At 35.4% G+C, this 16,042-nt stretch overlaps 1 protein-coding gene across 8 annotated transcripts in view; it reads right to left on the bottom strand.

The window, feature by feature from the left end:
• The window catches only part of DZIP3 (DAZ interacting zinc finger protein 3), a 100,688-nt gene that overhangs the window by 68,944 nt on the left and 15,702 nt on the right, over window positions 1–16,042 (bottom strand). For 7 of the 8 annotated variants that reach the window (XM_045501926.1, XM_045501925.1, XM_045501930.1 and 4 more), the window contains 6 exons: window positions 15,859–15,957; window positions 13,864–13,936; window positions 11,426–11,581; window positions 6,157–6,273; window positions 3,296–3,376; window positions 2,676–2,800 (listed from right to left, as the gene is read on the bottom strand). In XM_045501926.1, the coding sequence (XP_045357882.1) occupies window positions 2,676–2,800; window positions 3,296–3,376; window positions 6,157–6,273; window positions 11,426–11,581; window positions 13,864–13,936; window positions 15,859–15,890 (584 nt within the window). In that variant the 5' untranslated portion in view covers window positions 15,891–15,957. The remainder of the gene's footprint in view (window positions 1–2,675; window positions 2,801–3,295; window positions 3,377–6,156; window positions 6,274–11,425; window positions 11,582–13,863; window positions 13,937–15,858; window positions 15,958–16,042) is intronic. The other variant, XM_045501929.1, reaches the window with a different exon arrangement.

Raw genomic sequence — 16,042 nt, 5'->3', positions numbered from 1 at the left:
GTTGGCTTTTGTCTACTGTCTTGGAAGCCTTGAAGAAAGAGAATGACAGTCACAGGTCAGCCAACTATTGACTCAGGGCACACTGTGAAAGACAGAGGACTCTATGGCAGCATTTAAAGAGACTCTCTCCTGCAGCCATAAAGATAATATGTGCTGAAAATCAGGCCAGATTTAGTCACAAGGTGAAACAAACTGCAAAAGAGACCAAATGTACCTCCTTGACAGGACTATTACCAATTCAGGACACCCTGTGAAAGCTAAAAGGCCTCTACGGTAACATTTAAAGAACCCTTACCAACTCTAATAAGGGCAAACTGTGCTGAAAATGAGGCCCAGTATTTAATCATAAGGTTAAAACAGCAGCAAAAACTAAAAACACTGCCTCAGTGGATTATGCTAAAATCAGAGCTCCGATCGGGGAAAAAGTAGACCCTGAGGTCTGAAATGGAGACATTTAAGTAAAACCCTTAAATTGCCTTCGACCCTCTGGCTGACAAGGAGTATCAGAATCCCTTTACTGACCAAGTATCATCTGAGGTTCATATCTCAAAAGATGATGCCCTTCCTTCTCAAGATCCTCTCTCATCTGTGCTTACTGCCCATAGAGCAATAACTCTAGGGTCAGGTATAAACAGAGCCCATGTAAGAAAACAGAGTTCCTGCCCTGAAAGAAAAAGCTTATTCAGCCTAAGAATTGCAGAACTTGACCAGTATGTACTGGCAGAAACATATGTGGGAGTGGATCTTAAGAGTGTTGACCCAATAGACAAATATACAACTGGATAGAGAAGTGTATGTTGATATGGAAGGACTCTTCCACAATTCAAGATTTACTTTCCTAGCTAGGACACCTGAGACACCATGCTGCTGAGAAGGCTACTTGAAGCTTGGATCCAACATTGACCTATAGTAATTAAGGTGGAAATGCAGGAAATTTGAAGGCAGAGTATTAAAGAAAGTTCAAGGAGGTAAGGATATTATAATGGACTTACTACCTAAGACTAGAGAAGCCACCACTAAACACAGTTCCCTGGAAAGGCACAGAGGACACTCTAACTATTAAAGCAGTGTTTTCAGGCAGTTCAGTGGTGGTTGTTTTCTATAGGCCAGGGATGAAAGTCAATGATGCTGTCATGTGACTGGGGTTTCTAGTTATCTGTGATATGGAAAGCAGATTCTCTCCAACACCCATCAGTAAAGAGACTAAAGAATAGCTCACACATCTGGGGGAAGGACAGCAATACACATTCTCTGTCTTGTCTCACAGCTATGAGAATTCTCTCTACAATATAAAGAGATTTTGATCATCCTAAAATTCTGCAAAACATCACACCAGTCCACTATATTGATGACATCATGTTAGTAAATGGGAAGCAGGAAGTCTTCTGGGTACCCCAGTGGAAAACAAGCATGCCAGAGGATAGACGATAAACCTTACAAAAGAATCAGGTAACTACCACAGAGATGACTCTTCTAGGAATCCCATGGTTGGACACAGCAGTAATACTGCATAAGGATTTAAACTGCCTAATTCATCTTTCAAATCTCAAACATTATTTCCTCAAGAAGACTTCTGATTCCCATAACTAGACTGGGGGCCCAGTAAAAACTTTAATTATTCACTGTATTTTCCTTCATAGCTCTTTATTATATTTCCAAATTAATTAGTTGTATAACTGATTATTTGATTAAGGTCTACAAGATTCACTATAATGTCAGTTACATGAAGATAGGAACTGTTTTGCACATCATTGTATCCCCAATGCTATCTAGAGATGCTAGCACAGTCTCTAGAATATGATACATTCTTAGCAAATGAAATTAATGAATTATGCTACAAATGGCTAAGGGTACAAATAAGGAAGCAATCCATATCGGTTCCCCCATACAATTTCACTAAACATATAATCCCCAATGTTCCCCAAACATAGCATCTGGACTCTTTCAATGCTTTAAAAGCTCATTTATACCTTAAACACCTATTCAACTGGTGATAGTATTAATAACTACAACCAGCATTTATTTATTAAGCCTACCATTTTTATGTTCTTAGCACTAATTTTTTTTTAAAGTTTATTTATTTATTTTGAAAGAGAGAGAGTGAGAGAGAGAGAGAGAAAGAGAGAGAGAGAATCCCAAGCAGGCTCCATGCTGTTACCATGGAGTCCAATGCAGGGCTTGATCTCATAAACTGTGAAATCATAACCTGATCTGAAATCAAGAATCTAATGCTTAACCGACTGAGCCACCCAGATGCCCGAGCACTTAATCATTTGCAACATCCCTATAAGGTTGGCACTATTATTAGTTCCATTTTATAGATAAAAAACATAAGGCTGACAAAAAAAAAAAAAAAAAAAGATAAGGCTGAGCAACACTACATTCCTTAGAGTCATTGATTAGATACATAGTAGAAAATGGATTTAAACCCAGTTCTGTCAGATTCCAAAGCCTATGGTCCCTAATGTCTTTGCTACACTGACTTTTACTGCCATGATCTGTTAGATTTGATATTTAATATTCTCAAATACATTAAAGAAATTATTTCCATAGGAACAGGTGAAGAAGACCCAGAAGAGCACAAATGTCATCATACCTAGTATAGTGCAAAAACTATCCATGTCACAATGCTAAAAGTTGAAAGACAAGATTTACCCATTTATTAAAACCCTTACCTCTTCTGGGCACATCGAAGCAAACCACGTCCAAAATAAACTAAAGACATAAAGTTTTCACAAATTTCGTTTTCTTGGATCACCATCTTCATCACTAGAAATTTATTCTCTGCTTCTGTATAATCCTGTAGTAACATAAAACTAGGTTTGGCTGATGTAAAAAGCATTTTTTTTTTCTATTACAAGAATTATTTTCCAAACTGGAGAAATTAGGGCAGCTTTAATATTGATCCAGTCATGTAGTCATTTATTCACATCTCTAATCCTAGCATCTCTGTATGTGATCATATAGATAATATACTCAGTGATTAAAATACCTATTCACAAAAGAACTTAAGATCTTCCCTAGCCAACATTTCAAAATGAACATTTAGAGAATTTCTTTTTTTTTTAATATATGAAATTTATTGTCAAATTGGTTTCCATACAACACCCAGTGCTCATCCCAAAAGACGCCCTCTTCAATGCCCATCACTTACCCTTCCCTCCCTCCCACCCCCCCCATCAACCCTCAGTTTGTTCTCAGTTTTTAAGAGAGAATTTCTAAAATCAACATTTTGTTAAAATCAAGTCATCGTATGTGAAAACACTTACAATGGGCAATAATACATACTACATACCTCTTTCTTTCCTCTTTCAGTGAGTGCTACTCCATACAAAAATAATAATGTCAGATAATAACCAATATTAATCTGATGTGCCTAAAAAGAAAAAAAATTAATTGGCTCTTTAGACGAAAATAGTTTTTAGTATAGTAAGTTTAATTAAATATCCTAGGCTACTCAGTAATTATTAAAAAGAGTAAAAATTATCATATTATCGATCATCTAAAAAGAGAAATAGCAAATACACTAGATGTATTTGATAATTCAACCCTGAAGAAGAAAGAGGATAATTGATAATCTCAAAATAAAACACTACAGTGTGATTAAACAAAATGAAAGCCATCAGGATTTATTGTCTCCTTCCCCCTCCTGCCCCCACATGCTACAAATGGCTAAGGATCTCCATACAGATGTAGCAGTGAGTACAACTACATTCTGAGTCCCTGAAGTCCTTCAAAACAGGAGGGTGGTCTTAGAGACTCCGGACACAACACCCACTGTACCAACGCCAACTTCCTGGTTTTGATAATATATACTGTTATGTAACATCTAACTATTGGGGAAAACTGAATGAAAGGTATTCAAAAACCTTTCTGCACTTATGTATTGTACAGCTATATTTTTGCAACTTCTGTGCATCTAAAGTTACCTCAAATAAAAAGTTTAAACATTGTCCATGGAGAACGATATTGTACATTCTGTTCGTAAGCTCTCTATTGACTTAAGATCATAACCCTGTCTTTTGTCACATTAGCTTTTTACAAGACTGTCCCATAAACAAGATCTTTTGCAGGTACATAGGGATGATAAGCATCTGTAGGACAGAAGTCTTTTTCTTTACTGATCTAACTGTATTCTCTTACTTAGCATACTTCTCATGGCCAACAGTACACATTTATGAGGTAACTGGCTAGTGTTAGAATTTGGCTTCAAATTAATCTCAGGGCAAATAGACGTGCATGTTTGCGCTCAATGGACCAAGTGAGTTTGTGTTCACAAACCGGTTTCCATCTTAAAATTTCCATTTCTGCAGAGGAGGTAAAATGCAGTTCAGAGAATGGACTCTAAAGCCAAGACTACATGGATTTGTATCCTGACTCTACTACTTACTACCTGCTGAATTAAGCAAGTTGTTTAACCTCTTTGCTTCAGTTTCTAATCTATAAAATGGGAATAATGGTGGAGCGATGGTGGTTATGAAGAGCAAATGAGCTAATCCTTACAAAAAGTGCTTAGAACAGTGTCTGTCATATAGCAAACACTAAATAAGTGTAAGCTATTATTTTATAACTTTGAAAAAATTGGTTTCACAAATAAATACAACAGAGCCTTTGGCTCACACAAGTCTAAAAAGAACATTTTGAGAACAGCATAAGATGTGGGATTGTGGTAATGCTATAATCATAAATAAAAGGTAAAGAACTCAGGAATTTACAGATGTAAGTGGTAGGTTTCTGACCTACATGACTCTGCCCTTCCCTTCCTACGATCCCCGCCACTATTAGCAGGGATTATTCTAAGTACTGGAATTCAATGGATATAGAGAGATTATTGGCAACTGTCCCCTGCCCTCACCCCACTGCCACCTCCTACCAAGTTGCTCCACCTATCCTTGGTGGCCTTGGTGGCCTTGAGGAACAGTGAGAGCTATAGGATACAGCAGTAGGCTGCTCTGTTCATGACGATTCCAATTCTGCTCAACAATGCTAACAGGAGAGGGATCTCTTCCATTTCTTAACGTAATACTCATCATTGAAATAATGCCTAAGTACAGTAGGCTAAGCAATCAGCATCTGTTAATGCTCATTTATTTCACTTCCTGGCAACCTGGTCAGTGGGAGAAACAGCACATCTTCAGCATCCCAGAAGTTCTTGCTGAATACTTGTTAATACAAACTCCATTTTGTTGGCTCTTTTGACTCCATGTACAATTCCTTTAGGGTGGTATGTATCACCACTTAGAACCCCCATCCCGAGAGTCCTAAATAAAGATGATTTCTCCACATCTTTATAATATGGGATTTGGTGTCTTTGGGTACCTTGGTTGGTATCTGGGTGGTCCTTTCTTGACAGTAACTCTAATCCATCTTCTACATGTGTACAAAATTTAGTTTACTGATCCAAATTATTCAAGCAACTGATTTTTCCTTTTACTGTCCTATACTATTGGTTCTGATTTTTTTTTAAGGTTTATTCATTTTTCAGAGACAGAGAGAGAGAGTGTGAGCAGGGCATGGGCAGAGAGGGAGACACAGAATCTGAAACAGGCTCCAGGCTCTGAGCTGTCAGCACAGAGCCTGACGCAGGGCCTGAACTCACAGATGGTGAGATCATGACCTGCACTAAAGTCGGACACTTAACAGAGTGAGCCACCCAGGCGCCCCATATTGGTTCTGATTTTTGATGCCAGGTTTATTCTTCCTCAGATTTTCTATTTATTTCTAACATACAAATATATCTTGTTAATTTTATCTCTCATGAGTACTCAATAACAGATGACAGAAGTTCCAATTTTTACAAATATAGTTATCAGAAGAGGAGCTGATTAATAACTAGGAGGAAAGCAAGTAGTAGTTTCTCAAGTTTATAACTATTTCAATTGGGAAAGTCCAATTTTACTATTTATTGAAGTTTCTCTTTATTGAAGATGAACAATTTTATGGTAAGGAAGGGACTAGATTAGGCTTATTATGGACATGCAGTCATCAAAAAGTACAAGACACAGGAAGGAAATAAATTTATGCATACTTTTTCTCTAGAGGTAAAAGGAAAATACAAACTGGTCTACACCTTAAAACAAGCATGCATTGGCTACCCTCTCATTGAGAAATGTTGTCCAAACCCATTATTTCAAACTTTCAAAAGAAAACACTTACAGTATAATTAGTAGCCTGAACATTCCTAAGTGCTGCTTCCAGTTGTGTTATCAAGAAACGTAAAGTTAAAACAGGAACAATTTCCTCCCCATTCTGACTGTTAGCTGCAACTTCTCTCTGTGGAAAATAATTTGGTCCAAAATTTAAGTTAAAGCAAATTCTACACTTATTTTTATTATACAAATAATACATGCTCGTTGTAGAAAATCTGGAGAGGATTTAAAGAAAAAATCCACACCAATGAGATACAATTGTTTTCTTGTTTGTTTTTTAGTCTGACAAATCTTCTCTGTAACTATTTCCTCAAAACACTTAAAAAGCATTCCTAAGCCTGCTGAGGGGTTGGCCACAACCACTTCTATTAGTAATCCCAGTTTATTCTCATACCTTCTATCCTCTAAGCATAGCCAAAATCTTCCTTCCAGCCCTGACCCTGCAGTAAGCAGGAATGCTTGGCATTAATACCAACACGAGGGCAAGGCATCTTAAGCTACAATCTGATTGGAACCAAGCTAATATACGACTTATATCACAGTTTGTTACTGCCATGGATGAAATGAAAAGGAGGACTGTGTGTTATCTTTGCATCCATTTCCCAAGCCTTGTACCTACAAGTGCTTGGCTTAAATTCCATTATCTGTTTAATGATATATTATCTGTGTGGAAAATTTCACCTACACTTTCTTAACTTGGTTTCTAGTATACGATACTGTTCCGTTTTTCTCCTAGATAACTAGAGACTTTATTTCCGTCTCTCTAGCACTCAATTTAATGAACGTCTTCCCCATAATCACATACATTCCCTAAAGTAATCCACTGTCATGTTTTTAAGTAGTGTCTACATACTGACAGTTTGCAAGTTTATATTTCCAGCTCAGAACCATCCCCTTAATTCCAGACTCATATATCCAACCAGTCACTCAACACTAGCTCTTGAATTTGAGTAGGCATATAAAACCTAACACTGAAGTTCCACCTCCTTTAGAACTAAAAAAGCTGGAAAAAATGTAAAAGCCATTTTTTTGAAAGCAACAGAAAGCTATGAAGGCATTGAAAATCTCTGGAGCCAACATTCAGACATGAGACTGACTTTTGGAGCCACTTTTCTCCATAAGGCAACTGACATTTTCAGTTGTGGCTAACATGTTAGGCGTAGCTTTTAGCCAACTTACAAAGCTGGGGGAAAAAACAGAGTGTATGACCTATCAAGGATGAGGGACCCTGGTAAACACCTCATCCTTTGGTGCAGACCCTGAAGAAATATACCCTTAAAGTAAGAGTGTCTGTTTTTGTTCCAGTTTGAATTTAAGTAGTTTATTTGGGAGGTTCAGAGAACAATGGTGGAGAATAGAGATGTGATGCAGGGAAGGAAAAACAAGCTTTAAATTAATGAGTGAGTTATTAAGTTAGTTACCCACAGTGGGAAGCTGGGGTTAATAGAACAGAGGGACTCTGTAAACCAGTGAAAAATACAAGCTGCAGTATTATTCAACTCAAGGGGAGAGAAAACTGGAATATTTGCAGAACTCCCAAGGCTTATTGAGTGGTGATGCGGTGACATGAGAATATTAATTCCTTGGGATTTCTGAACTGCCATGAGTACAGCCTTCTGTAGTTTCAGGGAAAAAAACAAACAAACAAAAAAAAACAAAAAACCTTGAGGCATAGACACATGGAAAACTGGAGATTGTCCAGAGCATACTGAAATAAGAGTCCAAGGGGCCAGGAGGTATGTGCAGGACACTCACAGTATCTACTACAAAAGGTAAAACATAAATAGACCCTTCTTCACAGAACAGAAGCTTGGAAACATCTCAATCCCTAGTTGAATGAAGTGATCTTCCAGAAAAGCACAAAGAAGCATTACTAAGGGAAGATGTTGTCCAGTTTTTCTAGTACTTCTCAAAGCAAGGTTGCTCTAAATCAACTCTAGCAGCCACTGCAGGTAACAGAATTCTCTATCTTCCTTTAGATGACTGTGGAATTAGTTTTGATGTTTTCATGTTCATTCATGATTTAAGTTATTTTTGCCTTTTTCTTAAGATTTTTAGCAGGGGGCTATCAATTTTACTGATCTTTAAAAGAAAACCAAGTTTTGGCTTTATTGACTTTTTTTATTCTATTTCAATAAATTTAGATATCTTTATTACTTCCTTCTTTTGACTTTGTTTTTAATTTACCGTTCTTCCATTAATCTCCTGAATTTTATGTTTAGATGACTGATATTCAACCTTGCTTCATTTTCTAATACATGTATTTCAGATTATAAGTATTCCTTGAAAAACATATTTTACTTATAACACAAGTTTTGATATACATTTTTTATTCAGTTCAAAAATTTACCTAATTTCCATTGTGATTTCTGACCCATGGGTTACTCTTAAGAATAATGATTTTTTAGTTAATCTTTCTGTATTGATTTATAAGTGAATTGTACAGTAGTTTGAGAATATGCTCTATATATTGTGATTCTTTGATGAGACTTGCTTTGTGACTAACACATGGTCAATTTTTGTAAATGCACTTAAAAAGTATGTATATTCTGCCACTGTTGGGTATCGTGTTTCATGTTTTGTGTGTGTGTGTGTGTGTGTCAATTAGATCAACTTTGCTATCATTCTACCTATTTTGTGTACATGTTCTATCAGTTATTAAGAGAGTCATGTTAAAATCTACTGGGATTATTAATTTGTCCAGTTCCCATTCAATATTATCAATTTACTCATCTTCTCATATGTAACAGTTCTGTATGTGTTTGAGTCTGCTTCTGGAATTTCTCTTCTATTTTCTAGACTTGTCCACTGAATCAGGAGCAAGTAATACAATCTTGTACTTATGAGAGCTTCACATTAAGTTTCAATATCTAAGTGGGCAAATTCCCTGCCTGTCTCCCCTACACTTTTCTAATTTTCTTGGCTATTTTTCCTTTTATTTCCCATCTGAACTTTAGAATTAGCTTTCAGTAATAAAAAAACCAAAAACAACATACTTTGTCATTTTTATTGGAATTATGTGAGATACAGCTTTATCACATTGTGTCTTCTTACATGTACTGCTTGTCATTTGGTCTTTTTTTTCTTACCTTTATTAGAATTTTATAAATCTCTATTTAGTTTTAATATAAAGTATTGATTTCTAAACTTAATGTGAAAAAAATCAATGTGTAGATACTTGCTAAAATGCAGATTCCCAGACCTACCCCCAGAGATTTTGATTCTTTAGGACTTTAGTATGGGGTTCAGATAGTCTCATGTAGGTGGTATAGGAAAAATTTTGAGAAATACTAGTTTATATCTTATATATTTCTTGAGTGTTTTCCTAGGTATTTTCCCTTTTTTATTGCTATTATAAATAAGTACTCTTTCATCTATATCTTTTTTTTTTTTCAACATTTTTTTATTTTTTTTGGGACAGAGAGAGACAGAGCATCAATGGGGGAGGGGCAGAGAGAGGGAGACACAGAATCGGAAACAGGCTCCAGGCTCTGAGCCATCAGCCCAGAGCCCGACGCGGGGCTCGAACTCACGGACCGCGAGATCGTGACCTGGCTGAATTTGGACGCTTAACCGACTGCGCCACCCAGGCGCCCCTCATCTATATCTTCTAATTGGCTGTTGTTTGCATATAGAAAGGCTACTGATTGTTGTTTCTGGGTGATTTCCAACAGATAAGAGGAAAATAGTGGCATAATTCCATCATTTTCAAACCAGAATTCATACTGGAAAATTATCTCAGTTAAGGTTATAATTGTATGTAGTCTTTGGATATTTGTAGAGCTTGTTTGAATTGTTAATCATAACAGTATTGATTTGTTTCATGGAAATAATTAATAATGTATTCTTCCACAGAAAAGGCAACCGTGGAATTGCCCCAATTAAAGGCTACAAAGAAATGAGTAGAACATTTTCTTTAACTTTGAAAAACTCCATGCATTTAGGAACTGATATCCATCTTATGCTGAAAGTTTCACAAATTATCTAAAAAAACTATTTCCAAAATGAAAATCTACAGTATATTCTCTATAGTATTTATTTTATTCATAAATAAAAAAGTTTAGGACATTATTTTTCTTCATCGTACATTCTTGAAAAAGTTGTTAACGTTCTACAAATTAGGGAAACTGAAAGCAATTCCCTGTCCCAGGATGGCATGTTATGGGTTACTGGTAGAATAAAAATAAACACTAGACCTCACAGTCAATGGCTTACTGGCTACTAACCCATATTCCCACCATTATTCTTGAAAGGCTAGCACCAACTAACTTATTTCATTAATAAAAGTCTGTAAGTCAAGGCCCTTCACAAAAAGTAAGATGAAGATTTCAAGACTTTAGCTACACTATTGTGAGAAAGAAAGGAGGGAGGAAAAGAGTCACTGTGAAGTAATAAGAAATACATACATGATTTCTGCCCCTAGTTCCTGATAATTTCTGGTCTTTGACTCTGGGTCCTGACACAGAGCTCCTAAAGCCCTTGGAATTTCCTAGGTGATAGGCGTATCTTTTGTTCTAATGAGATGACACTCAGCAGGCTCCTGGATAGGGCTGGTCACCAGAAACACCAAGCCATGATTAGAAGCTTGAAGCTTTTAGCCCTATCCCCCATTCCCAGAGGGAGAGGGGCTGGGCACTGAATTAGTAATTATCAATGATGATATGATATGATAAAGCCTCCATAAAAATCCTGGAAGTATAGGGTTCAAAGAACTTCCAGCTTGGTGAACACATCCACATGCTAGGGGAGCAGTGGCACATCCCAACTCCACAGAGGTAGATGCTCCTCTACTTGGAACCCTTCCAGACCTTGCCATATATATCTCTTCATTTGGCTCTTCATCTAAATCCTTTATCATAGCCTTTATTATATAATAAATTGGTAAACATTAAGTGTTTGCTAGCTATACTAGCAAATTGTGGGACCCAAAAGGGGTCATGGGAGTCCCAATCTATAGCCAGTTGGTCAGAAGTATTAGAGACAACCTAGGACTTGTGACTGGTGTCTGAATTGGGGCAGATTTGTGGGACTGGGACTGAGCCCTTAACTTGTGGGATCTGATACTAACTCTAGGTAGATAGTATTAGAATTGAATTGACTTGTAGGATGACTAGTTAGTATAGGAGAATTGGTGTGGGAATAAATCCACACATCTAGTGTCAGAAGTGCTGTGAGGGTAGTAGCAGTGTGAGAGTAAAGGAAAATGGTATGTTTTCCCTGGAGAGTCCTATACAAAGAGTTGCACTTCTGTCTCAAAGAACAAATTATAATCTTACCTGCATGATTTGGAAGGAAAAATTTTCTTGTAAGAACTTCTTAATGTGAGGGACCACACCTTTTGGTAGAGTATTAATTGCATTCAATAACTTCTTCATCTCTACTAGTAGGTTAACAGAGACAAGATCGGTAGGTGTGTCCTTTTCCTGTTTATCCTAGAAGACATTATTAATTAAAACTTTCCATAATTATACATGTTCATATTACTCTAATATTAAGACCAAATATTTTTAAAAAGTGCTTTTACATACTATATGTAGATCACTGTGACAGACCTATAGAAAATCCAAGTAAGAATAAGACATTCTCTCTGCTTTCAAGGAACTTAAAACATAACAGGAAATTTAAGACCAAAACTAAGGAAGCTTTAATATATTAATTTAATACATTAATTTAATACATTCATCATAAATTCATTTGAAAATTATAAATGAAAGTAGATATTTTAAGATGTGAAAATTATACTATTTTTTATAGAGTAGTGAATTAGAAAACATCATACTTATAAACAAAGTAGTAAAATAGAATGACTCTTAATTCAGTCAGAACTGAGTAAGTCATAATAATCTTGGGTCTACAGGAACTCATTCTTACAAATTAATGAAGCCATAATTAATGGTTAATCAATAGCTATACAGTCAAGTCCTGCTGGATTATTTATTAACATTAGTTGTGAGGAATGAGTGGGCGACAGAAAGGGAGATGTGCCTGGATGATGGCCTTCCTTCAAATCTTAACATGATACCTCAGTTCCTATACACTGTTTAAACTTAGGGAATATGAATATGTTGTTGCTGACCTCTGATAATAAGAACAGACAGTTTCTTACTAAGAAGGCCATGCAAAACTTGAGTCACTGAAATGCCCTGGTGGGGGTGATTCCTTGACCATCAGGTCTCCAACAGACTAGAATTACCCAGGAAAGTGACTAGGAATCAGTAAAGTCCACAATAGAGTCCTATCTGCCTACTCTCCCCTTCTGGATTTGAGTCTTAAATTAGGATTCCTCCATTCCCATCAATACCCAACAAATAATCTTACATTTTATAATATTTCATTGTATGAAAATTATATCCAAAAATGAAGGAAAATGTTAGCAGTTTGCTACATCTCAGTGAAGGGTATATAAGTATCCTTTGTATTATTCTTGCAACTTTTCTGTAGGTTTGATATTTTTCAAAAAGTTCAAAAAAACAAAAACAAAACTTCCACAATAGATAGACCCTTAAAAAGAATAACCACTATTAGTACTGCACACATTTCAAACTAACGGTCAATTCTGCAGTCAAAAAACACCACAAACTCATCTTATACTAATTACCAAATTGATAAGCAAGATTATGGCATGAATAAAAATTTTTAATAGGGCATACTATAAGCTTCACGCTTATTAAGTATTTTTATCTATAAATATGATTTCAGTTAGTTGTTATAAATTATATAAATTCCATCTTTTAAGTCAGATATCAAAATATTTGATGCTCAAATCATTTTTGTAAAATTAATTTAGCCTCTAAACCAAATTCAGGTCAAAGTTTCTACTGCATTTGATTTCTGTATTTCCAGTTCTGTAGTTAGAAAAATATATTCTGGATCTAATCTCCCTGGTTCAAGTATATTTCCCTATGTACATCTGCATATATTGTATTTTTTTCTGCAACAGCTTTGATAGCGATAACCTCATGCAGGTGAATAATATGATTATTTTATGTTTATATTTTCTCTTCCTATATTACTTGATAATCTTATAAGCTTTGTTAACAGTGCACATCAATAATCATATATAACTATGTATGGTTAAAATTGCACTAAAAGGAACCAAATAGCTCTTCATCCAACCTTAGTTAAATATAAGCACATGTGATATTTATGTATGTGTGTGGATGTGTGCTTTTATATATATGTGTGTATACATATATATGTCTTTTTTAAGCTACGACAAAATTTATTGTCATTGCCAATATAAGCCATATATTAATGTATACTTCAGTTATTCTCTTTCATTTTGAACTGGAAGTTCTAACAGTAAAGATAAAAACAGGAAAGAGAATTTCAAAACAACTCTGAAATGCCTTACTAAATAAAATTCTGTGTGTGTGTTTTCTCTTCATGTGTATAGTTTTTATTTTATTTGGATTTTGCTTTTAAAAGACAAATAAGAGATTCTTAAAATTGATTGTTGGGATGTTCTGGGAAAGTCAATTCAATCACCTACTAATTTTAACTTCTAGTTAGAATTGGTGCTTATAATAACTTTGAGACACACATATCAATTATCAGAGAGCTTTCATTATGACCATACTTTTACTTATAAAGGAAGGAAAGTAGACTCACCCCCAAATTTGTAACAAATATTTTAACTGACTAGATTTAGAATTATGCTGTCATACCTAATTAATCATTACTAATTAACAATGAGAATTAAATCTTCTCTTACCAGTTGATCAGTTGATTTTTCTACCTTATTCTTGATGTCCTCCTTAATCTGCCCCTCCACAGGAGGATCCCCACTTTAAATGAAAAATAAAGGTGTATTCAGAGGGTCTCCTTACAAAGAACACAATTAAACTGCAGTAGTAAAGAATCTAACAAGTGAATTTGTCTGAAAGTTCAAAAGTGTAAACAATGTATAGCAAAGACTGATAATAGTGGTAGTTGTCACATCTTTTAGGGACTCAAGCTAAAGAAAAAAATTATGCTGTCCCTTACTAGATGGTGGTAAACAGAACTGAAGGCTGATGTAAAAAGCTTTTCTTGAATAGACACACAATAGACCAAAATAATGGGGAAATTTAAACTTTATAGCACTGCTTCAGTATAAAGAAAAAAGGATCTTAAGAAGCCTCATGTTGTGTGTGTGTATATGTGCATGCATTTATTAAGATAATAAAGGTTTGGAAAGGATCTATCTTATGTAGATCCTTTTATATTTTGTTTCAGGTTCCTGGTATTATAGTCATCCAGTTTTCCAAAATAAATTTTTAAAATTGAGGGAGAATATCATATTTAAAAACCAACTATTTTTGTAAAAAGGAATAACTTGACAAGTTTTGCTTCTGGCATTGGTTTAAAATGTGAACATATATGGTGTTACATACAGAACTGAAAAAATTTATTGCTTTTGCCTACATACAGAACCATGATATTGGGCCCATAAGAATTCTATACACTAGCAGAGATAAAACTGAGGTGAGAAACATATCAATTCATTTACTCAGCATTATACTTTATAAAAATTATCCCATTTTACTTCACATTTATGTATTCATTTCATAGACAATCATTTATCATCTTCCACTATGCCAACAGATTTTGTCAGGGGAAACTGGGACAGATAAACAGTACAGTATTATCCACATAGTGACAGTTTCAACAAAAGATGATTTATACACACAAACGATACTTCACAAGATGGTTCTCAGTGCTCTTTAAAATGTCATCGCAAAGAAAAACCTCTTAACTATCTTTTTATCCACTTCTAAGCCCCACTCCAAAAAGGAACATAAGGAATTTTCTTGTGTTGTCAAGGAATAAGAAATAGTGCGCCAGTATTCTGAAGCCTCTCAATTTTTGTAGAAGAGTACATAAAGTTCTCAAATGCATACCCTACTTCCTAATTCCATTTCATGGAGTTCAAGCCAACAGTTCTCAGTCTCACATGCTTATTAAAATCACCTGTGAAGCTTTTGAACAACCTGATGTCCAAACCCTACTTCAGAGCTTCTTAATCCAAAGTGTAGGATGTGGGCTGCTATATTCACCAGTTTTCCTAACAAATTTGGTATGTAAGCTTAACTAATCCTCACTCCCTCCCCAATTATTAAAATGGCTCTATTAAAGGTTACTAATGAAATCCTGCTTGTTATGTCAACAGATTTGTCTTAGTTCTTCATTCTACCTAGCCTTTCTGCATTATTTAACGTTGCCCATCATACCCTCCAACCTCCTGTGGAAACTTCTGCATTCTTTGTGGCTGCTGGTTCTCCTCCTAGCTCTCTACTCCTCAGTTTGTACCACTGACTACCCCTCTTCCTCTCATTCATCTTATTCGTTTATTATTTTAATAATACTTAATACAGAACAATATACATTAACAGAATCCAACCATGCTCCTGATATATTAGAACAGGAAGGTACATCAACAGTCACTACGGCAGTCACTTTAAGATGGGTAAATTGATGTCCAGAGAGATTATATACCTAGAAAGTAGCAAAGCTGGAATTAGAGTTTAGCCAGAGTATAGTACTTAAGAGAAATTTCCTGAAATTAGATTTCCCCTCATCTACATCCCCCACTAATCAAAGTTGCTAAACTGTCTTGAAGTATAAAGGTGTCTCATCTATACTAGCTTCCCAAGGTTATATGGAAAGGACAAATGTTGTGTCTTCAAATGCAACAAACATGGTTGGTTTTTGTCAACCTATCCCTTACCTCATAAAAAACTGTTCTGGTAGAGAATCCATGCTGCAGACTGTGTTTTGCAAAAGTCTTATTCAAATGCTTGCAGACTTTTACTACTGATGTTTAAAGCTGCAAGAAAAGTAATATTTTTAATGGTCAAGTAGAAAGATTACATTCTTTTCCCCCACTATAAAAATATATATGATCATTAAAG

Source organism: Leopardus geoffroyi, chromosome C2 (assembly GCF_018350155.1).
Source record: "Leopardus geoffroyi isolate Oge1 chromosome C2, O.geoffroyi_Oge1_pat1.0, whole genome shotgun sequence".
Taxonomy (NCBI): Eukaryota; Metazoa; Chordata; class Mammalia; order Carnivora; family Felidae; genus Leopardus; species Leopardus geoffroyi.
Note: the sequence above shows the minus strand (reverse complement) of the source record. Positions and strands in the feature narration are given on the sequence as shown.